We start from the raw sequence: 23,458 nt of genomic DNA, 5'->3' as shown, positions 1-23,458 counted from the left end.
GGGGTTCGCGAAAAGGACTACTGCTCTGCAGAAATACAGGGATAAGTAGTGACTAAAAGCACCTGCTTAGCCCCACACTACTACTAAACCAGCAGTGACCCCAATCAAAGATGAAACGGCCACAGCAAGAGAGTATATCTCCTTCGCATCCATTGGTCAACATGGGCTGAGAGCAGGTTATACTATTCTGCTGGGAGGGGTGCATTCAAGCAAAAGGATTTCAGAGGCATGCCAACGTTCAAGCAGATGTCTCAAAAAGGCAAGGAAAGGGGCTTAGGAGGTCACTAAAGGCCTTGAAGGTGGACCATGGAGAACAGGGCCTCTTCAAATACCCTTTGATTCTTGTCTTGAAGGCTCAACAGCATGAGCCAGGCTTGTATGCGTTTTCCTGCAGATGAGCTAGTGTACAGACAGTCAAGTCCTGCTTTCCCAATGGCAAGTCAGTGTAGTCTGTTCAAGGCACAGGCTCCCGATGGATGATGTGGGCGTCGAGACAGGTCGATGTCTTAGTGGTTCGAGTCAGCAGTGAGACAATGCTTCTGCTTGGTTAAGTCAGAGTTCAAGACGGGCAAGAGAATGGCTTCCAGCAAACCAAGTCTGCCTTTGAGTTGGTTTGTTCTACAAAATCTAGCTGGCGATTGGATCAAGGCAATCCACTTTAATTGAGTATGCATCTGGATGGCATGAAAAGCAAGTAAGCTGCTCAAAGTTTGCAGAGTGCCAAATGCAGCACCACAGGTCCTGTAGCAGCTCGAATAGTCTAGTGCCGTCAAGCCACTTCCAATATGCCTTAAGGCATTGAATAGAGGTTCTTAGCTGCTTTTGGGCTTCCAGGTAGCTGTGAGGCCCAATCCATGCTCTCCAGGGACAAGGTGAGCCCTTTGTTCTGCAATTCCACTGCACGAAAATTGTTTAGCACCTACAGGTGGTACTTCACATCCAGTGACCAGGGTCCTCGTATCAGAGCATAGGCCATGGTCCACAGTAGTGTCACCACAAATGTGCCCCCGATGAGATTAGGGAGAAGAATTGTCCTCTTCCTTGGAAGCTCCGTCTTCATCTTTATGGCAGAGGACTGGAACCGACTGTACCCAAAAAGAGTTCTAGATGAATCCTTATTAAGTCAAAAGATTAAGGGCTGGGGTGCCCACCACCTAATAAAAGCTCAAAGCTATAGTGGATTGGTCCAAAGAAAACCTGTTGTCAGACATCCAATCCAGGCTGATGCAAGAAGTGTCCTTTGAATTCAGAAGTCAAACCCAGAGTGATTTCGCTGAGGTAAGTGCAGAGGGTTAGTGAGTGTAGGGAGATCTAGCACAAAACACGATATTGAACCCCTCTCTAGACCTAAAACTCTGGCTACTTTAACTGCAGCCTCTTCAGATATTGGACTGCTTCAAAAGGCTCCAGTGATCAGCACCCACCTGCAAGTGTGGCTTTGTTATGTCAGGTCTGTCTTTGAAGAACTTCCAGGGCTTCTCCCTCAGAAGAGTTACAGTGCCCTCAAGGAAAGGGTCGCCATCAGGAGTAGCAAAACAGCACCTTCCTAGGACAGCGTCCTTCATGGTCATCGTGGACACAACTGGAGACTGCTAACACACCAGTCCTGTCATGACTGGTGCACTGCCCACCAAGCCGACAATATGACATCCAAATACTGTATCGCGACATCCAGTAGCCACCATGCCATAATCAGCCAAGATTTATATGTACAGTTTAACGTGCCACCGGGCGGGCTAGGGTACACTATTACATTTTGAATCAGAGGTGAAGCTGATTAAAAAGGCACCTCTGCACATTGGAACTTTGTGTTCAGCAGCTGTCAGGAATATACACGCAACCATTGAACCTGCCCTGCTACCACTGCAAAGCAGTTGCTGGAGACGTCAGGCAACAATCACAGCAGAGGAACGAGTGCATTAGGATTTTGCATGGAGGACTACGAGAGGTGAGAGGAGGGTCTGATTAACAGACCTCACTTTCAGAAACCAAATTACCTGCATCATTGCATTTCTAAATATTAAAGTTCAGGATCTCTCACTGCAACTAGACTGCCTTCTATTCCGTCACAAATGTACTCAATACCAACAATGATGGGGGTATACAATATGAGTGATGAGGTTGGGGCTGGGCCTAGTTCTGAGGGGAGTCATGTTATCAAGTAATAGGCTCAGCAGCAGGCACGCGAAAGCCATTTTTTGTTTTCGCTTTCATGTTTGCCAGTGCTTCAAGAACGATGAATATGTAGAAAAGACCCTGAAGCATCAGAAACAAGTGTGTGGCGTATGAAGTGAATGGGAATGTATGCATGCCAACATCATCCATTCCATTCGGCAGACACAAATCCATTCCAATGCAATCCAGGGGGACAAATCCCACAATGCAAAGTTAAAACCAGGAATGCACTGGTGTCTAGCTTGGAATGTGGCGTTAAGTCCCCTTGCCAAGTGCTGGAAAGGAAGGCGGTGAGGGGTTAACGGCTCGGCGGCCTGAGTTAACAAGGGCTCTGGGCCCTTACCCCTTTCATTCCAGAACTTGGAACTGGGGCTTGAGGCCATTAGCACCCCGGGTTAACCAAGCAGTAACCCGGGGTGCTTAAAAAAAATTATTAAAAAAGTATTTTGAACAGGACACCTCAGGCGTCCCTCATTCAATTACTGAAAATACTGTCTTAAAATGGCTTCCATGGAAAAGGACGGCGGGCGCCACACGGAGCCCCTTTGCTCATTTCCATAGCGGCCATAAAACTGGGACATGCAGCTAAGTGGGGTTGGGGAGAGGGTGGGAAAATGGAGAGAAAAAAACTGGGGGTGGAAGATGGCGGCAGGGGGGAAACCAGCCCTCAGGCGGCTTAGAATACAGGCTGAGATAGTAGGTATCAGCACGCGCCATTAATTCATATTTAGGAAAACCTCACGATATCAATGGGCCAAGTTTTGTCAGAGTTTGGAACCATGGCATTGGGACAGACATTTTGAAGAATTCATTCTTTAACAATGACTAAATCCACTTTGTGCTGCTTGTTAGGGTGTAGAGGTTTTATTAATTTAGAAGAGCAGAGGTTTTTCCAGGAAGCACAGACAGTGTTTCTTCCTATTAAGTGATATAACTGGGAGAAGAAGTGAATTCTGGATGGGCTGTAGGCTAATCCACAAGATTGGAAGGAAACCGATTAACATGGTCCTGCGAGCAAGCAAGCAGTGTCAAAGTGTTTGAGTGCTCACCAAAATGTGATGGAAAAGCAATGGAGGGGGGGGGGGGTCGTCCTTCCTGTACGCATGCTACCTTTTAACCACAAAGTGCCAAGAATGGCGAGCTTCTACAACCTACAACTCACCAGTTAGGAATGTGCAAACTGCTCATTACCAAATCAATGTGTGGTTAGCTACGCGCGAGCAGCAGGTGCATCGCAACAGACTAAGCAATGAGTGTGGGAATAAAAAGCACCCCCTGATGTTGCCATTCCTCATCACACAAACAAGCAAGGGGTGAAAATACGTTTGCATGCCATGCAGAGCCACAGCATTCAAGTAGCATGCCAATGAATACTATTTATGGGATACAAATTCTCAGTGGAAAGGATGCAGGCATGAACATTTTTTATTTAGCTCCTGCATGCAAATTAGAAAAGCCTGGTTCGATTGATACCAACTGATAGCAAAGGCAATTTTATCTCTGCTGTCCAACTGGTGCCATACAAACCTACTTTAACATTACATTGTGTGTTTGGGAAGGTGTATATAAAAGGGTGCACTGGGCTACAACCACAAGACAATTAAAACACAGGGGGTGGGTCATATATAAAATAGATAAAAAGGCAGTTTGAATCTTGTGTGCACAATGTGCGATACGCTATGCACGATCATTCCCCTAGAGGTAGCTCCTTACTGGGTGTTGGCTAATTACAGGGAGCTGCTGCTCATCAAATCTTTACTTCTGTCCCCAGGGTGAATTAGGGCAGAACAGTGTAAGAAATATGTTCAAACCCGATTCTGAGACAAGAACCTGCTGTTCAAAGACTACTGGTCTTGGGGAAGTGGGTGGGTTACATTAATACACTGAAACCATGTTTGAGCTCCTTTATTGAAAGCACATTGTACATAGGTTTGTTAGAGATCATTAATCTTCTTGGTGAAACATTATATTAAGAAAAGGCAAATCACACTCCTGACAAAGGGGTCCCAAAATTCGTACTCATACCTAAAGCATTTAAAATGGCAACTGAGTAACTGGAATGGCAAGAGCAGGAAAGATGCAGTGCAGCGATGTAGACTACCCTGTACATGGGTAACCATTCATGTGTATAGCTAGATAATTCCCTGTTGATACACTAACTGAATGAGATGGTGCAAATCCATGTGCCCCAACCACCCAGTTGTCCAGTCTCAAGTAACCAATCTTTACCTGGCACAGGCATTTTGTGTAGAACTGGCTGGCGCCCACAAAAAAAGATCAAGTAGACCGCTTCTGATAAAGTTCCGAGATGTATTCACACCAACTAACCCATACTCTTGCAGGAGTTAGGTTGATTTGAAAAGGGCTAAATAGGGACTAGAAATGTTGGGGCTGGTGTCACTGTGGCAGCTGGAGTAGCGTGGTCTGTCCAGATGGTAGGTAGGTAATGTTGCGAGACCGAGAGAGCTGGTATGCTATATCCTCTGCTGCTTCAAGCTTGCGGAGCTCTATCAGACCATCCCCAGCTGTTGTCAAGGTGTTGGCAATCAACTCAGCTGCCTTGGAGTCCCCCTCTGCCGAAATGATGGCTGCTTTTTTCTGCTGCTCAGCCTGTTGACAGCCCAAGAATATGGATTATGTTTAGAGAGGCATTGAAATAAGTAAACAGAATGGAGTTTTAACATATTTTAGAAAAGACTAAAGACTACAAGAGGGATTCAATCTCCAGAGGGCCCGACTACTAGACTTGCAACCTCCCCCCCCAACCCCCCCCTCAATCAACATTGGTCTAGAAAACATCTCCTGGGTTAAGATTCCTTCACAAACTTACATCCAGTCCTCACAATTGTTAGGGTACGGTTTTAATAATGATCATTCTTCTCCCAATTACTTTGGAAATCTACTGCACACTTTCTGCTTAATTTACTTGCTCTTATGGCACGTATGCCCCCACTTTCAATGCTACATTTCACTCAGTATGGGCACAGAGCAGAAGTCTCTCCTGGAAAACAGTCACACTGCCATTGGCGCCATGGAGCTCTCAAGCTCTTTGCAATGGAGGTGGCAAGCCCTTAGCCGGGTATCTTCTAAAGAACTTCTCCAGACAGCCATGTTTCACCTCCTACAGAAGAGTCCCCCTGAAAGTACCTCCCAGGCTTCAGGGCTGCAAATCAAGATAACTAATGGCTTTCAAAAACACATTTTTGAAAAGTACACAACACAGGTCTCCAGCATACCAACGCCAACTTGCTCCCCATTTCTACAGCATGGAATCACTTGCACTAAGCACTTACCTTTTCAACAATAAACCTAGCTCTTTCGGCTTCTTGCTGAGCTACCTGCTTGGCTTCTACGGCTTCTGTGAACTCTTTGCCAAAGGTCAGGTGAGTCTATAGTAGAAAAGAGTCATTACAAATGGGTCCGATTGCAGGGTGAAAAAACATTCCCAACAATATTTACTGAACTTACATTGATACGTCTGGGTCAAATGAACACTGACTCCCAAGGGAAAAGTTAGTATCCAGATTATGTTTTTCACAAAACACATTTTATTCTAATCCCAAAAGATGGCCCTTACTGCAGGTGAAATGTTAACAGAGAAAGAACTGAGGAACAAATACATTTCACCTTACTGGCTGTAAACCAACTGCTAGAATTGATCCGTGTTAAACAGTTTATTTACCACCCATTCACCCTTGCTCGTCACACAGATGTGGTAGTGTCATGTGCTTTTCCCTTGCTCAGGAAGGGACAGTTTGAAACAGCATGCGCTTTTGTGCTTGGGCAAGATGTCTTTGCTGTAAACACTAGGATATGGGTTGAGGCGTAGTCCTGCAGGACTCTACACAAAGCAAATGAGTGCAGCAAACTGCTGGTTCTGGGTGACCATTCAGTTGGCATTCTACCCGGGGTAGGCCCTGCCCGGCTGATCCAGTGCCCTTTTTACCATATGTGCCCCGTACACTCACCGTTGAAATTTTCGCAGATGTTTGATGGACATCCCATCAACGCACACTGTACAAATGGTATTAGTAGGAGCAGCTCTATGAACTTGGTCAATTTGTGTCCGCCCAGTCAAGCCAAAAAAAGTATTTTAACCTGCTAAACTGAGCTTCTACTGTGGCACTTAAGTTACTATGCGGGACTGCCTTGTTTGTATTGGTCAACTTCACTGGAAGTGCTTTTTCAATTACCCCGTACATATCAGGAGTTTAGTTGGTCTCAGCCGACTAGGCCCCCTCCCCCCCATAAGAACCTTTCATTCTGGAAGCCTCCGTAGTTGCCACACCATGGGGGACCCACAGCGAAGGAGTAAGACATGTTTGAGGTGTACTCCATATGCAAGAAATGGTTGCCTGGCAAGCTACTGCAGAGTTCCGGCCCAACAAATATGCAAATATGCATACACATTCCTTGGTAAAGTTTTAGTTCGAGTATTCACCGGGTCATCCTTACTTCAAGATCTGGAGTGTGTAATGGTTTATATCAGGGATGTCCTTCCCCTGAGTTTTTGGAGAGGCAGTTCCTTGGTGAGGGTTGTACAACGACAGGGGGGTTTCCTGTCTTTTACCCAAAAGATAAAGTCTCTAAATTGCTAGGGATCGCAGATGCTCCACTAAAGGGAGGTAAGGCTGGTGGATAGATCAAGTTGGCCTCCCATACACCAAGAGAGTACACTACGCAGATATACTGAAAATTACTCTTCAATATAGGTTTACACAAACACAGATTAAATAAGTACTTGCGTTGTAAAATGGTAGAAGTATAAAACCAGAGAAGACAGAACCATCCCACTCTGATTTAGACCTGGTGCTAAACTCGGTACATATTTAATGCCAGGGAAAGGGGGAGACAATCACCTAGATGCAAGCAACATACATGGAGCCATTCAAAATCCAAAACTTGAGAGGCATGTACTCATGGCGGCATTTGCCAAATATATGGTTTAGGCATGTTGGAACAACCCAGAAAAGCACAGGTCTTTCTTTACAGGTGTGGTTTACAGGATCCGGTCACCAGGATTTCTGGGGGCTCACAGGGCAGAACCGGGCAGCAAGCCAGCAGAAAACAGTTACACGACAGCAGCAATGGTGGAGGCGACTCAAGGGGGACTAGATTAACAGCAGATGTGGGGTAGTGGTGTTCCAACAGTTTGCTGGATGATGGCATCTTCCTACACCAACGTGCAAGACCAAGGCAGTAATTCATGGAATAGCGATATAAACGTCTCACAAACACCTGCAGAACGGAGATCCCAGCCCAACCAGTGAGGGCACAAAGCAGGGAGAACTAGGGCAGTACATAAAGAATGCACAGCAGCCAAGAGAAGAAACCAGACAAGGAAAATGACACAGGGTGCAGCCAGTAGGACCATGCCTGGCCCTAAAATTGACACTGCTTTGGGACAAAATTCTCCAGCAGGTAAACCTGCAGAAGCTAGCAGAATTGAGGAATAAACAGGGTCTCTGAGATCTAGCCATTCACTCAGAGGATAATTTTCTTTTACAAAACTCATCCAGATCATTACTTTACTTGTTTACAATTTTAGTATGCATAGAGGTTATGCAGAACCCTCTGCGGGCTGCACTTGGGCATTCTTTACCTATTCTTATTTTCTGATGTACGCTTTAGCCTTTCTTTCTGCTCGGTGTACTACACTAAGCAGGCTTTTTTTGTGTTTGTAAATAAACATTGTGTTGTATTTATTAAGAGTCCAGCTAGAGCCCTGGTAGGTCCTTGGACTCCAAACATTTAGTCTATGGGTTCAGATAAATCATAACGCGAAAGAAAATTCGCATAATTCTGCCAACACCTAGAGTGGGCAGAAAATGTCAGTGCGAGTTGGTTACTTCAAGGATTGAGGCAGCTTATTCCAGTGAAAGGAAATGCGCTGGGGCTCAGTTCAAAAGCACCATTGTTTTTGTATCATGGTCTTCGGTTTTAGTGTAGCTGGAGCCTCCCAACAGCCCCCTCATATTATCCTGTGATCAAGAGACGTGGTGCCGTTTCTAGTTCAGCAGAGTGTCTCCCCCTCTGCACTGGGCTGGGCCTAATCGTCTATCGCCTTGTCCTCTGGATCATCCCTGGTCTCTCTTCAGAAGATCCTTCCCTGGTGGACTTTTTCTTTTGCTGGACCAGTTCACTTTAACTTGCTTGGTAAAGTGAGAACCTGAAAACCCTGCCACGTCCGTTTTTGGGCTCAAAATCTGCATCGGAGCAACGATATGGTCCTCCTTCCCATGAACTAGCCTAGAGTCTGGCGTTTGATATCGCTATGCCCAGAAAAACCAAGAAGGCACCACAAGCCATGTTTGAGGCAGCACTCATCTGTGGTTCATAGGGGCTTTTCTACTATGGTTTCCAGTGACTTTTTGGGGCCGATGGATATACTTTTTCATTTACAGTGTGATGGATTTGCGAATCCTGTTCTATCAGTTTGTCTGGCCCTTGCCTTTTTTTATTCTTGGCATAAGCCTTCTTAAGATGAGCCCAGATGTTCAGCTCCGTTGGGGATTCGCGTCAAATAAACTGTATGGCTATATAATTCTGACCTCATCATTCCGGTTTACTGGGCATCAGGGTGCTCAACTATCCAGGTTTATTCATTTTTAAACTTGCGTTACATTTTCGCATTAACAACGAGGCTGTCAATCAACACTAAACAAAACGTAAGTAAGTCACTTTGCGTGCATAAGAAGAGAAATACCTTTGAAACCCATTTTTCACCAAAAGCACAATGGTAACCTGGAGCGGAACTAGTCTCATGTAGCACAGCAACATTAATGTGGTGCCTCGCCATGTACACTACAACCCTGCAAAGAAATCCCTGATCTCACCTGCTCTACCCACCAACAGGTCATAAAAGAGTTCACTGAACCGAACAATCTCCATCTACCCCAGATTCCCGTTAGCGTCCACAAAGATCATTATCAGCCCAGCTGTTAAGTGAAACCTCGGCCATCCGCCCTACCAGTTATCCATTCAGCCCAACACCCACCCATAAAGAACTAACTAGTTTATGGGAACATGGGAGCAGACAAGATCTCCAAACCCGACCAGTCCACAAAATAAAGTTCTGGCCGTCTTATTTTCAGATTTCCATTAAGGACATGTGCCGTATGCATGGAAGGTGTGAAATTATGTAAAATTTAGTAGTGTCTCCTAAGAACTTGATGTTTCTCCCTGTCAAGGCAGATGATGTATTCCTCGTAATGATGGTTAAAGAGCTGGGCAACAATTGGGCTAGGAGTAGGATGTCCCCGCTTGACCACAAAGATAACAGCATCAAATAGATCATTTTTTTATAACTCATTTTGACAACATTACAATAAAGAAAGCACTGGGTAGTATCAGCATTGGTTCCTCAATCACGTATACACGGGAATCATATTGTACAAGTTAAACATCAAGGTATAGGTCACTGCGGCCGGTCCGAGGTGGGACACCTTCCCCCAACCCTCACTCGTTTGTCACCCTCTGCCGCCCATGCACCCCACACCTTTTAGAATTTCAATGGGCAGCCTCTGGCATTATAAATACGCCGTTCAAGAGACATACATCTGTCCATTTCCACCTTCCAATAGCTGAGTCGTGGGGCAGTCCGCCGACCCCCACATTGTTGCAATGGTCCCCCCCCTCCCCAGTCCTAGTGCGATGGACAGAAACACCCTTTCATATCTAGTGAACCCAGCCTCCCCCCGGATACCAAGTATAGCCAGTTTAGGAACACAAGGGACCTCTAATCCAATCATTGCCAACTGTTTTTAAATGCATTTCCTGCAGAACAATTGGATCTGAGCACATTCCCACAGGGCGTGGAAAAAAGTACACGCACTCCACCAACACCTCAGTTATCTAGGTCCATCACCCCTCTATTGCACTAGTGAAGTTCGTAAGTAATCTACCCTGTCGAATATTTTATATTGAATGAAGCGTAATCTGGACACCATTTCAATATCTCTCTGGAACATAAGTGCTTCGACCCATTCTTCTGACTCTATTATCCTCACCTCTCCCATCTGCCTCTGAGCCAAGACAGTTCTGGATATCCGAAGGCTGTAGTACCTGGTATAGGGTTGATGTGACCTTTGTGGGTATGCGTGCGGGGAGGACGTTTGCTACAATGGGTGAACAAGTGGGTATCTCATCTAGAGCAGGTAACTGAGACCTTATTGCATGGGTTAGTTGCATGTATTCATAGTAGTCTCTCCCGGGCACTGTGTCCTGCATTTTTTGCGAAGGGGACGAGTGCCCCATCTTGAACCACGTCCAAGAGGTTTCTCACCCCCCTGTTCTTCCCATTGTCCGTAGTTTCCCATTTTCTTGAGTTCTGTGAGGAGTCTATTGTTCCACAGAGGCTGTTCCAATGTGGGTCTCTTCCCCTACCCTATGGCCTGGTGGGCTTCACCCCACGGTTGCCAGGAGTGCTTGACCAGCCAAGGGAGGGCCGCATCCGAGGCCTCGTCCCTGTAGTGTCTGTTCAGGCCCCCCCCACCCACCCAATTCCTGGTTTTGGCAGGATCACTATGCAGGCCTTCCTCAGATCCGGGGGCAAGACTCCCCATCGGCCCTACATCACTGAAAAAGACGGTACAAAGGTTCCGTTATCTGGTCTCCAAGCCGTTGGGACCTGTGTCCTATCAGATTGTAACTGCACGAGAGCCCTCGTTACCTCCTCTGCCGTTATATCTCCACCTCCAACCTTGCACTCTAGTGTGCCGTTGGGCAAGGGAGCTCTGCGAGGCCAATAAAGCCACGGTCCATTGGCCCAGATTGATCCTGCGGGATGCTGTACAAGTCCCTGTAGAAGGCTGCAAATGCACCTGCAATCTCCCCGTCCACGGTTAGTATTGTGTCATTGGAGTCCTGTATAGCATGTACCTGTCCCCTCGCTCCCGCTCTTTTCCACACACGCCAGCATCTTCCCAGCCTTATCCCCAGACTCGTGGACCTGGCTCCGCATCGCCCAGTGTGCCTGTCTCACAGTTTCTAGTGTTCTGTGCCATGACCAGGGTCTTCCGCGTAGCCAAGGTACCGGAAGCAAGGAACTACTCCGCCTTCAAAACCTGGTTTTCCGCCTCTTCTACTTTTCATGTGCGTTTCTTCCATGCGGCTGCCAACAGTGGTATCGCCTCCCCGCGGAGTACTGTCTTAAAACCTTCCCAAAGTACAACTGAGCTGTCTACAGACCCTTCATTCTCGGTAAAGTATTCCATCATTTTTTGGGACAACCCCTCCATCACTTCCAGAACCCACCCCCCTCCCCAGTAATATGCATTAAGCCACCACATTGCCGCTGGTCTATTCCGGCCACTTTTCAGTTCAATGAGGAGTGGTCGGAAATCCCTCTGGCCAGATATTTGGCGGATATAAGCCAGTGTGTGACCCCTTGGGGAAGAAAGAAGTAGTCGATGCATGACATTGAGTTATGTGCATTTGAAAAAAGGAATACTCTGCCTCTGATTTGTGCAACTATCACCATGTGTCCACCAAGCCCACCACTGTGGTAAATTATCTTAATTTAGTGGTGAGGGATGGGTTTCTACTTTCCAGGTGTGTGCAGTCTGCCCTCAAATCCATGACTTAATTTAAATCTCCCCCTATCACGCACGAACATGCTGTGTCGAGGAGTAGTCTGCTCCGACTCCTGTAATGTGGAAGGGAACCTTCTTATGAATATCAGCACCCCTCTCGCTCCCCTTGAGAAGCCTGCACGATATGCATTGGTGTAGTTTGTCCTCAAACATTTTACACTCACTCCACATGAGGTGCGTCTCTGAGGAGCTCTACGTCCGGGGTGTGTCTATTCAGTTACTGAAGTACCAGGCACCGTTTAATGCTGGAGCCCAGTCCGTTAACGTTCCATGTCAACAAGGACATTTTCCCCATCAGCCATCACCCTGCCAGAGAACTAATTGGGCGTCGCAGAACCGGGTTCTTCATCCAGCCCTGATCCATGTCAACCCCCTAATCCATCATCCCTTTCTAAGCAACCAATCTTCCCAGTGCCTAACCATTACCCAGTCATATCCCTACATATAACTTCCCTTCCACAACCACAGAATAACCTGACAACCTTGCCCCGAGAGTCACCCTGTACTCTCCCCCACCCCCTGCAACATGAAGCACCCATCGCCCAACAACAGGTGCAGAAATCAGTGATAGACATCTTTGGGGAGGCGGCTAAAACAGTCTCGACGGCCCACACTATGGTTCCGTGGCCACTTTGACCAATACTTCATTACAGTGTTATTCAACCCGCAGCTAGACTTCACATTGTTGTTTCCTTAGCCGTTGACTCCCTTTTCGAATCAAGCTTCTTTCCCTGCTGACTGCTCCAGAGGTTTGTTACTGTCTGCGAGGGCCGTACCGGGCAGGTTGACCTTGCAGTACTGCACTTGTCGGTTGGGATCCTGGTCCCGACAGGACCCGAATCTCTAGCCAAGACCATGCCTCCTTCGGGTCGTAGAAGAGATGAATGGACCCCTCCATGTTGCACCTTGAGTTGGGCCGGAAAAAAAGGGCGTATTTGATGTCAAGTGAATGCAGTTTTCTTTTGATTGAGCAGTATGACTGCCGTGCCTGTATTTAGGGTTCTTGCAGTGCACAATATACTTACATATTTAGGGTATATGTGCATAAATTTACTTTTTTATAAACGCGTCCGTCTCACCTGTGTTCCCCTCCACATGCGCACCGACACCGAATTGATTCAACAGACACTGAGGCCTATAGAAAACAGCATCCCAAATTCTTTCGACTACGAACATTGAATTCTTCTTGTACTACCTTTGAGCCAAGAGGAGAATCCCTCATCTCTACACACTGAATACCTGTACAGACTTAACTAGATACTTTATGCCGTTTATAGAGAAGGTCTTGGTCAGAATGTGTTAAACTAAGTATGCAGACTATGCTGTATAAGGTGCGCTTTTGCTAATAATTTGTTTTGAATATTAGCCTACACTATTTTGAGTCTGATCTTTTCCCTTTCTTTATTTTCTTTACTTCCTGACCTTGACCTCAAGTCTTGTTTACTTGCTTGTTGTAATTTAAGTTGTATATTCTGAATTTGCTATTAACCGACCAGTTGTTTAAAATGTGAAATCCACACAGATGGCAACTTTTCAGCATAGTGTGTCTTAGCTCCCTCATGTTTGAGAGCTCATTCAAGGATAGAATACCTAGTGATATTTATTAACACAGGATATTAACTTTCCTATTCAGTTTTGAGAGTCCATGTATGGACAACATATTATGTTCAATTTATATACACTGTGTATAAGGTGTGACTGGCTCTACAGCTACATACTGAGACAGTTTACATTGATTCACTTCATGTCTCTTTCCTGTTGGTACCAATCCCTCATTTTTGTTTGGTCTCTTTCCCCAGTCCCATACAGAGTAGGGGCTTACCCTCTAGTCTAATAATATGCCATGCATGTTGGACTTCCCCTGTGTAATCTGGGAAGAAGCCTACCCAATGGCCATTGTAGGCGATAAGTCTTTTGGCTCTTGCCATTTGCAGTAGGGCATCCCTATATCTATACTTCCAACAGCCTTGCAATCGTCGTGTGCGGGGGCGCTGCTGGGGTGGGTCGGTCTGTTGGGACCCCGTGCGCCCGCTCCACAGAGAAGAATTATGAGTGTCTTTGGAGCAAACAAGTCTGCTAGCCAATCCCCCAGGAAAAGTTCCATGCTGGGGCCCTCTTCTTCCTTGGGCACACAGACAATGGGAAGGTTGTCAAATTGTGCCCTGCCTTCACTGTCCTCCGCCCAATTCTCCACCTTGGTGAGCTTTTGGGTGACCGACATAAGCTGCTTCTCCAGTCGTTGGACTGCATCTTCAATGTCAGATGCATTGTTCAACGTCTACTAGTTGTCAGGTTCCGTAGATGCTGCCACAAGTATAAATATAAATCTAGTGTCCTTGATCCTATATCCCACAAAGGTCTCCATATTTGGAAGAGGATTGGACACCCAGAACGCATGCATTATTCCTCCATCAGTCTTTATTGTTTGGCTCCAGTACCTTAAGCAGCTTTGCCATCTTCTTGAGCTTTTCCAGCGCTGTCACCACCTCAGAGCCCCATGTGCTAGTTCATGAAGCGTATACCCAGAAAATTCAAAGTGCCTGTGGAAATTCAAATTTACATGCAAAGCGGTCTAGCTTGCCACTGATGCCCGATGTTTCTCAAACATCGGTCTGACAACAAGCATCATCTAGTTGTGATACTGGCGCTGTTGGGACAATTGTTGGAGAGGTGTTTTGTTTATCCTCAACTCGTGGCAACTTTGACACACTTCGCCCATACACCATCTCACCTGGTAGCCTCACAAACCACTAGTAGTAGACAGTTGTCCAAGATTTGAGAACACTGTACATTCAATTGCCCTAATACTGGATGTTGCTGTGAACTCCGAGCAGTTTGTGCAATGCCAGACAGCAGGGAGACCACCTATCGCCTTAAACGTGCAGGAAAATGTGTTATTCATATTCAGCCAACAATGCTCAAACCACGTGTCTGCCAGTTCCTGATAACCACATTTTGAGTAACCCAGATGGGGCCACAACAAATGCTGCTAGAAGTAGGTTTAGTGTTTGTTTATTTGATAATGCGCTCCAAGCCCTTGGCTTCCAGTTGGAAGGCTTCAGTGAGAGGATAACCTTTTCAGTGTCGATGATGGAGATAGGTTTGAAGCTAAAAAGGGGGGATAGTATTAGGTTCAGTCACTAGAGGTGCTTGTTGATCAGTAGGAGAGAGGGTGTCCTTTTTATTAGTTATTTTAATCTGGAGGGTGGAAATTTTATTCGATAGGGCGTTCTGTATGTTAGTGCACCATATCTTGTCCTTGGGGACCGTGTCAGTTGGTTGGATGGGGGATTCCATTACCCAGAGGATGGCAAAAAGTTCCTTGGTATTAGATTTGGCATTAGTAATTCTGTCATTGAATACATTTTTTTTGTATTGATAATTTCTGTCTTGTAATATTTGGTGAATTGGGTTAAGTCAACTTTGTCGTCGTCAGTAGGCGAATTGCGCCAGATAGTTTGGAGTTTTAGTTTCTGCTTTCCAAGGTCCTTAAATTGGGGTGTGAACCAAGCATTAAGGTGGGCTTCTTGTTTAGCTTTGCGTAGTTTAGGTGGTGCAATAATATCTAGTGCATGAGCCATAGCTTTATTAAAAGGTGTCTACTAGGGTGTCTGGGTCAGTATTGTTCTCCAGGCCATTGATAGTAGGCAGGAGGAGGGGGATGAGTTTTTCTGTAGTAATGTCTTTTTTACTTCTGGTGGGGAGGGGGGGGGGTATCATTTTGATAATTTTAGGGCTGAGGAGGTCAAGTGTGGCAGTGAAATTTATTAGATAGTGGTCGGTCCATGGTTGAGGGATGATGTCAGTAATGACTATGTTGCAGTTAAGTTCAGATACCCAGTCAAGGGTTCTACCTTTAACATGTGTGGGGGTGAGGACTTTTTGGGTAAGGCCATGGTCGTTTAGGATAGCTGTTATAGAGGGGGAATTTTTATTATCTGGCTCATTGAAGCCAATGTTAAAGTCGCCGAGCAACAGCGTTTGCAAGTGATTTTGGGTATTGTTAGCTATGAGGGTGGTAAGGTCATCTTGGAAGGTTCCCAAGGGACCTGGGGGCCTATAGATCAAGTGAATAGTTAGCGTGCGGTTATTAGAGAGCTGCAATTTTGCTGAGAGAACTTCACAGGAAGCACAGGGAGGTGAGGTGGTGAGTCTGATAGGCAAAGTAGTTTTAGCGATGATGGCTAGCCCACCGCATTTGGCATTGGGTCCATCTACTCTGTGGATCTGGTAATTGTCAGGTACGGCTAGCATCAGGGAGGGTCCTGCTGCCTTGTGGAGCCAAGTTTCTGTTACGACAAGGAGGTCGATGCTGCTGTTGTTTAGTATGTCAGCCATTTCACTTGCATGGGCTACCATGGATCTGGCGTTCATAAGGGTTCCAGTAAGAGATAAAGTATTCTTAAGAATAGGATAGCTTGCAGATTTATCTGTGTGCTTGTTTCGACTCGGGTGTTTCTTTTTATGAAAGTGAGTGGGGGTCGGAGTTGAGGGTTTCGTGGCTCGAGTTTGCTTATCCAAGTGCGTCTGTATAGTTGGGGATCTAACAGTATAGTTTGCACTATTTCTTTTGGGTTCATAAATGCAAGGTAGTCTTGCCCCAAGTCTCAGGTTTCTGTCTGTGGGGGGGCTAGTGCTGTAGGTAGCAAAGGCCATGATTGTAGTTAGGAGGGTCAGGTTTCTACACATGGTAGTTAGAGTAGTTAAATGGTTCAAGTTACTTCCCTTACTTCGCTAGGATGTCACAATATAGATTGCGGGTGGCTAGTTATAGCCAGGGGTTCATCTAATGATATGGATCATGATATTCAAGAATCACAATATGAACTAAAATGCATGACTTAGAGTAGTTAGCAACGTGCAAGGCAGGCGACCCAAGGGTCTTAAATAGGTAACAGGATGCAGTGGCAAGCTACCAAGGGGTCTCGGATAGGTCACAGGGTGCAATGGTAGGCAACCAAAAGGGTTTCAAAAAGGTCACAGGGTGCAGTTGTAGCAATGCAGCAGTCTAGGCAGTACTGAGTGAATGAGTGCGCACATTCGTAGCAGAGGTACACAAGGCAAAGCAGATACCAGGCTTGCAGCAAATGTGGGCATATCAGGCAAAGAGCAATGCAACATACATGGGGCACCAATCAGTAGTGAGGCACAGCAGGTTAGGTTATGCAAGTACACTACACTTACATCAAGTAAGGATCAGTGCAGACTACACAAGGCACCATTCAAAAGTGTGGCACATCAAACAGGCATTGCACATCAAGCATTATCAGGCAGAAGAGCGATGTAGAATACATGTGGAGTAGATCAGAATATGTGCGCAGCAGGTTTGGATAATGCAGGAGGTAGGCAGACTAACTCAAGAATCGCGCACATTAGTCTGAGGCAGGCGCAATAAGGGAGCATAGCAGGTAAAGCATAGGCAGTATGGCAGGTTTTAAACAGGGGTGCTGCAGGTGAGCACGTTGGTAGCAAACTGGAGGCGAGCACTATAGACAGTAAGGAGAGCGCTGTATCTCAGAGTCAATAAAGTACATTAAAGGTGGTGCAGGTAGCGTGGATTACCTTCCATTGCAGGTGGTCAAGCACTGCTGGTTGAGTTAGCCGGAGGGGCACGAGAGGCAAGATGAATTGCAGAAGTATTTGGGCATAAGGACGTCCCCTGGCTGGGCTCGGTCAGCTCAGTCAGGGGGGATTGCCTTCTCTCTGGGCCTTACCTCATTGGCCGGCTCTCGCCTGCCGGTGATTGGAGGCACGATGTGTTGCCAATCAGCACCAATCCGGAGGCAGGAGGCAGGGTGCAGGTCTGGCAGGCATTCAGGACAAGGTCAGGTGCGGGAGGACCAAAGCGCGGCGGCCATCTTTAAATTGCCTGACAAACGAATTTCGAGTGGAATGCAAACACATGGGCAATATGTGCTTGGAGGCTGCAGGCAAGTAAGGTGAGCAGCCTTTGTAGAGTATAGCAGACAGGTGTAGGACTTCCATTTTTAAACACCTCAGATGAAGCTCTTCCCTTCACCAGAGTATTCATCACAGCAAAGGCCCTTGTGGGCTTCTTTGGTTGTCAGGTGGTTCTGCCTCTAGCGTCGATTGGCTTAGCTTCCCAATAAAAATCCTGAGAAAATTGGGTTTGAGGTTGCAGCAGTTTTTAAAATTCCCCTCCAAGCATAGTAAGGACATGCCTTCGAGTTGGGAAAGAGACTTGCTTGGTCCTGGCCACTCTCCCGTTCTGTGGTACTACCAAGTGAAAGGCCTTAACAGCTGCAGTTTAAGACAAGTCGGTTTCGGTTGAGGGGTTTGTTGGTCCTAGTCTTCACTTGGGTGGTCTTCCCAGATCTGTCAAGGACTTCTTTAGCTCAGCAATCTACCCCATAAATCACTGCCAGGCCCCCCCACACCCACCCTTCCTACTAAGCCCCAAGGGAATTGTTATATAACAGTTGTTTGGTTCATCGATTCCTCTGGCTTTTTTTTGGAAGCATTGTTTAGGCGATTATTTTTAGCACCAAACTTCAGGGTGGTTTTGGAGATCTGGCAATAAATTAAATAATTTCTTCATCCATTCCTTGCTTTGAGGGAACAGTCGGAATGAAACAGTGTTCCATTTCACTGCCTGCTTAATCCCCTATAGCTGGACGCACTGAGAAGGGATGGGTGCCAACGTCTTGATTGCTTATCTTCGTAAGTGCGTCTCTTCCTCGTCCCAATCTTTACCTCTCTGCCATCGCATTCCCTAAAGATCGACTTTAAAGTACCTGAAGGGTTCCTACTATTTAGTGGACTGTCGAATGGGACAAATTATGATACACAAGTCATTTATAACGCGCCTGTACACAAGTGTTTCTAGGCGCAACAAGACAAGGTAGGGACAGGATAAAAATCTTACAAGGCCTTGTCTCATTCAGATCGTACAAGTGCAGGGGGAGGGGAACAAGGAAGTGCAACCAGGGCAGCATGTCTCTGGCTAAATGCAAGGAAGCAGGGAACTGTAGGGTTACGGATACAGCCCCAAGTGTGCGGTAGGCCCGGAGGCAGTGCAGGGGCTACTGGTCGTAGAGGTGCCCGATCCCCATCGGGATGCGGGTAGCCAGGCAACTAGTCAGCACAGCAGACAGGTAGGTCAGCAAGGGAGAGAAAGCAGAAGCAAAAAGGAAGGTCTTGGGCTGCTTCCGGAACCTCAGGTGGGCCGGCTCAAGTTTGAGAGAGGCAAGGAGGCCATTCCAGAGGGAGGCACCTGCAGACAAGAGAGAGATCTACCACCCACTCTCTGCCTGGGGAAGCATCTGACCCTTAAGTTGGAGGTGGCTGAGCTAAGGGCTCGAGAAGGAAGGCATTTAGGAATAGAGGATGTAGTGCGGGCCCTGGCCCCAGAAAGCCTTGTGGATGATGCAGAGAGTATTGAACTTGATCCTTGCAGCCACTGGGAGCTATTGGAGAGACTTCAGGGCTGGAGAGATACAATCCCTGGGCTTGAGGCCAAGGAGAAGTCTTGCAGTTCTGTTCTGGATAGTTGCAGGGAGTAGAGGAAGGCAGATTGAGGAAAAGGCTGTTGCAGTAGTCCAGCCAAGAGAGAACCAGGGCTTTGGAGACCGTGAGCTTCTGGGGGAAAAGTGAGAAAAGGAAGAATACCCCTGATGAAGTGCAGCTGGTAGTGGGACTTCTTAGCCAAGGTTTTTTGCCTAACAGGAAGAGGGCCCAAGGAGGGCGGCCAGAGTGAAAGCAGGAACCGGGGACCCAAGGAGAAGGATTTCAGCCTTATGGGCATTAAGGCAGAGATCGTTGGAGGCGCACGACTCCCGAATCATGGATAGACCATCCGGAATGAGCGAGAGAAAGGAGAGAAGAGTGTCATCCACATAACACTGAAAGTTGGGAGGAGAAGTTAGAGGTGAGCTGTGCCAAAAGGGCCAAATAGACGTTGAAACGCCAAGGTGAGAGGTTAGAGCCCAGGGGAACACTGCATGTGGAGAAAAGGAGGTGGAGAAAAGGACCCAAGTTGGACCTGGAGGGTCGTTCCAGGTGGAAGGATGTCAACCAAGCCAGGGCCTGATCCGTGACATCCAGGTTGTCACAGACGATTGATCGGGATGGCATGATCAACTGTGTCGAAAGCAGAGGAAAGATGGAGTACGAGGACATAGGCAAGGCTAGAGTCGAGATTATTGAGCAGATCTTGACAGGCGTTCAGGAGAAGAGTTTCTGTGCCTCTGTCTGCTCTGAAGCCGGACTGATTGTCATGGAGACAACCAGCATATTCAGTGTGGAGAGTAAGCTGAGAAATGGCCAGCTTTTCCAGGAGTTTGCCCAGGAAAGGAGTGATGGCGATCAGGCGGTAGTTTGCCAGACAGGATCAGCTGAAGGTTTTTTCAGGAGAGGGTAAGGGGGTGCACAAGGGAGAGCTTTAGGGGCCAGGGGAAAGTTCAGTGGCAAAAAAGTGATTGCAGAAATCAGCCAAGACTGGAGCGAGGGTGACAATACGGTCCTTGATGGTGCTGGAGGAGCATGGGAGCACCTGCTTGAACAACACTTTCATAGATCAGACTTGTCTAGAAACATAGTCAGGTGCGATCGGGGAGAAAGGAGGAGAGGCGGCCAGAGGGGGCAGAGGGGGCAGGAGGGGACAGGATGTCCTGAGTTTTAGTGGTGAAGTGAAACACCAGAGCCGTCCCTTAGGTCTGGGCGGGAACAGGAGATGTGGATACTGCAGTAGGATTGGCTAGCTCCTTGCAGATTTTGAAGAGTTTGGCCGTGTTAAAGGCCGCAGAGAACAGGCTTGGATGTGGGCTCTCTTCTTGGACAGGACAGAGCCTGTACTGCCTTTGGGGGAGGTGACAGGCCAGTTTGTCAGAGGATGCGCCCAATGCCTTCTACTTCCTCTCAGCCACCCTACGCTTGCGTTTCGTGGTGGCGAGGTGGAGACATACCAAGAGTTGCACTTGTAGGTAGGCTTCAGGCGGATTCTCTTGACAGGGGCAAGGATATCTTCTCATGACAGGGACAAGGACATCCAGAGTGTTAAGAGATAGAAAGATGCAGGTTGGAGAGGGCGGTGTCCGAGTGCGAGTCAGCCGCAGGAGGAGGAGACAAAGTAGTGGCAAAGGCCTCCACTGACACACGCTGTGGGCCGGATGACCGAGAAGGTAGGTGGTAGAGCTTGGGTCGGCTTCATCTGGGGGGACAGGGCTTCAGGTGGGAGGAGAGCAGAAAGTGCTCAGTCCAAAAGAGGCGTGGTGAGAGGATTAGAGAGGGGGGGATGTCGGAGGAGATGAGAACATCCAAGGTGTGCCCAGCAGAGTGGTTCAGGCTATAGGGTAGAACAGTAAAAGAGTGTTGCAGAGATTGAGGAGACACCTGGAGGGATTATAGAAGCATCCAGGTGGATGTTAAGTCTCTAGGGTGAAGTTGCGAGGTACAGGCAAGGCGAGAAGAGGAGAGGTCAGCCCACTCTTGAGTGGAAAAGGGCGACCAGGCCAGGTGGCCCGTAAATGGTGGCCAGTCAGAGAGGCCAGGCGAGATGGAAAGTCTGCAGACAAGGCATACAAAGGAGGAGTAGGCCTGTGTAGGAATGACAGAAGCAGGGATCCACTCTGGAAAGATCAGAGCTACTACACCTCTGGGACGGTGGAGAGGAACTTGCGCCATGGTGGAGTGGAGTGTCAAAATTCGGGATCGAGCTGGCCGTGAACCATGTCTTGGTGAGAGCAAGGACATCCAGGACCAATTCTTCAAGGAGGTGGCAGAAGTTAGAGGAGTGTTTGACAGCAGAGCGAGAGTAGCGACGTGGAGTAGGTTTCCACATTTGAAAGGCTGCCGAGGAGGGGTACACGCTTGAGGTACGCCCTGCGGAAATGGTAGAGGGGCAGAGAGTGGGCTTAGGAGGAAGAAGATGGCAGAGTAGCCAGAGAGGATGAGGATGATGGGGTGCCAGAGGAGCCAGAGATGTGCTGGTAGGAGTAGCAGGAGAAGGAAGTTGGTAAAATGCAGGAGACGCCTATCGAAAAGGAGGAGATGGGCTGAGGGCCCTGGACTAAGACAGTACCATTCAGATAAGACCTTAATGATCTTCTTAGAGGAGTGGAAGAGGGCCAAAAGGACCTCCCGAGTGCCTCCATTAATGGGAGAGGAGGAACAAGGAGAGCGAACAGAAAGCATACAAGGGGCCAGTATGTCTGGAGGAAGCACAGATATGGTTATCAGCCATAGGGAGGCCTGGGTTGGAGACCAGAATGTCCCTCTTGAACGTCTTCCTTCCAGACCTAGTGAGAGGGACAGGATAGGAGATAGAGTAGCAGTTGGAGAAGATAGGGGAAACGGAAAGCTGCATTGAGTGTGCAAGGTGGTGTAGCGAGTGAAGAAAGAGGACAGACGCACAGCCAACGCTGCACTGGATGCACAGGGTGGGGGGTGGGGGGGTCACACAGCAAGGAACACACAGACGGGGCATATAGGCACACTCAACAGTATGCAGGAATTATCAACAGGGAGGGAGAGCAGGGGTGGGGGGGACCCAATGAGGCAGTTAGCAGTACCACAGCTATCACAAAGCAAACCAGATTCAACTTTCCTAAAGAGGGGAAAAAGGCCTAGTTTTCAAACACTGCAGCAATGCAGAACGCCCAGATTCAACTTCCCAAAAAAAGAGGGGATCAACTTCCCAAAAAAGAGGGGAAAAAAGCCTAAGTTAAGCTTGAGAGTCCTCCATGGCATTACCTGGTACAGTACAAATAACTATATTAGCCTACGACTTTGGTCTTGTTGCAGCTTTAAAGATACAGAAAGTAGTGAAAATGGCATTGCCTGTGAACGGACAAGACAAATGTCAATGTGCTGACATTGGCTGTCATTTCCAAACATGTTTCTGTCATCATTTACTTCCACATGTATAAGACTCGCACAAAACTGAACAGGGCATGGACAAATCGTGCTACAAACCATGGTCAGCAGATGCCATCTTCAGACCCATCATAGGGTCAAGAGTCGACTACTGTAATGCCCTTTTCTGGGCACGTCAGTAAAAAAACACAGAAGCTGCAGATTATTCAAAACAGCGCTCTCCGTGCAGCCATAGGCATCCCCAAAAGGGAACACAACTGCCGCCAGGAAACAGGCGCACTGGGTACCTATCGAAGAGCATGTCATCTTTAAAACCCTAGCTCTAACCCACAAATATGTCTACCAAAATGCCCCCCCACCTGTCCCAAAGAATACACACATCTGTATCCACAAGACCAATCAGAACTCCTTAATTTAACCTGCTCACAGTTCCCAAAATCAAGAGTCAGAGCAGTAGGAGCCAGCTTCCCTTACTTAGCATCCATGCAATGGAATGCCCGTTCCTCCATCCCCAAGAGCCGAACACTCGCAGTGTCTTCCGCAGAGCTGCCAAAACTCTACTCATCACCATATGCTACCTGTATAAAACGCTCTTATTATTACCTGCCTGTAATGTATATTGTATGTATCTAATCTGTATTCACTTTAAAGGCCACACAGATGCCTCATCTAACTAAGCTCATCACATGTAACAGCTCGATGCCCAAGGGTTGTTTGCGCGCTATAAATTTAAATACATAAAAAGATGTACTCTGCTCCCTCATCGCTATCCGAGGTTAAATACCAGACTCCTGTAACAAACGTTCTCCAATACAAATAAAGCTCATGGATTTCACAACTACATTTTTGATGTTCGA

At 47.3% G+C, this 23,458-nt stretch overlaps 1 protein-coding gene across 3 annotated transcripts in view; it reads right to left on the bottom strand.

The window, feature by feature from the left end:
* Positions 1–4,065: 4,065 nt before the first annotated feature.
* The window catches only part of PHB1 (prohibitin 1), a 33,514-nt gene continuing 14,121 nt past the window's right edge, over positions 4,066–23,458 (bottom strand). For all 3 annotated transcript variants that reach the window (XM_069634386.1, XM_069634387.1, XM_069634388.1), the window contains exons 6-7: positions 5,469–5,564; positions 4,066–4,785 (exon numbers count right to left, since the gene is read on the bottom strand). In XM_069634386.1, coding sequence (XP_069490487.1) covers positions 4,573–4,785; positions 5,469–5,564 — 309 coding nt within the window. In that variant the 3' untranslated portion in view covers positions 4,066–4,572. The remainder of the gene's footprint in view (positions 4,786–5,468; positions 5,565–23,458) is intronic.

The sequence above is a fragment of the Ambystoma mexicanum genome, chromosome 13 (assembly GCF_040938575.1).
Source record: "Ambystoma mexicanum isolate Mex_15411 chromosome 13, UKY_AmexF1_1, whole genome shotgun sequence".
NCBI classification, from domain to species: domain Eukaryota; kingdom Metazoa; phylum Chordata; class Amphibia; order Caudata; family Ambystomatidae; genus Ambystoma; species Ambystoma mexicanum.
The sequence above is the reverse complement of the archived record's forward strand: the minus strand, read 5'-3'. Positions and strand labels throughout refer to the sequence as shown.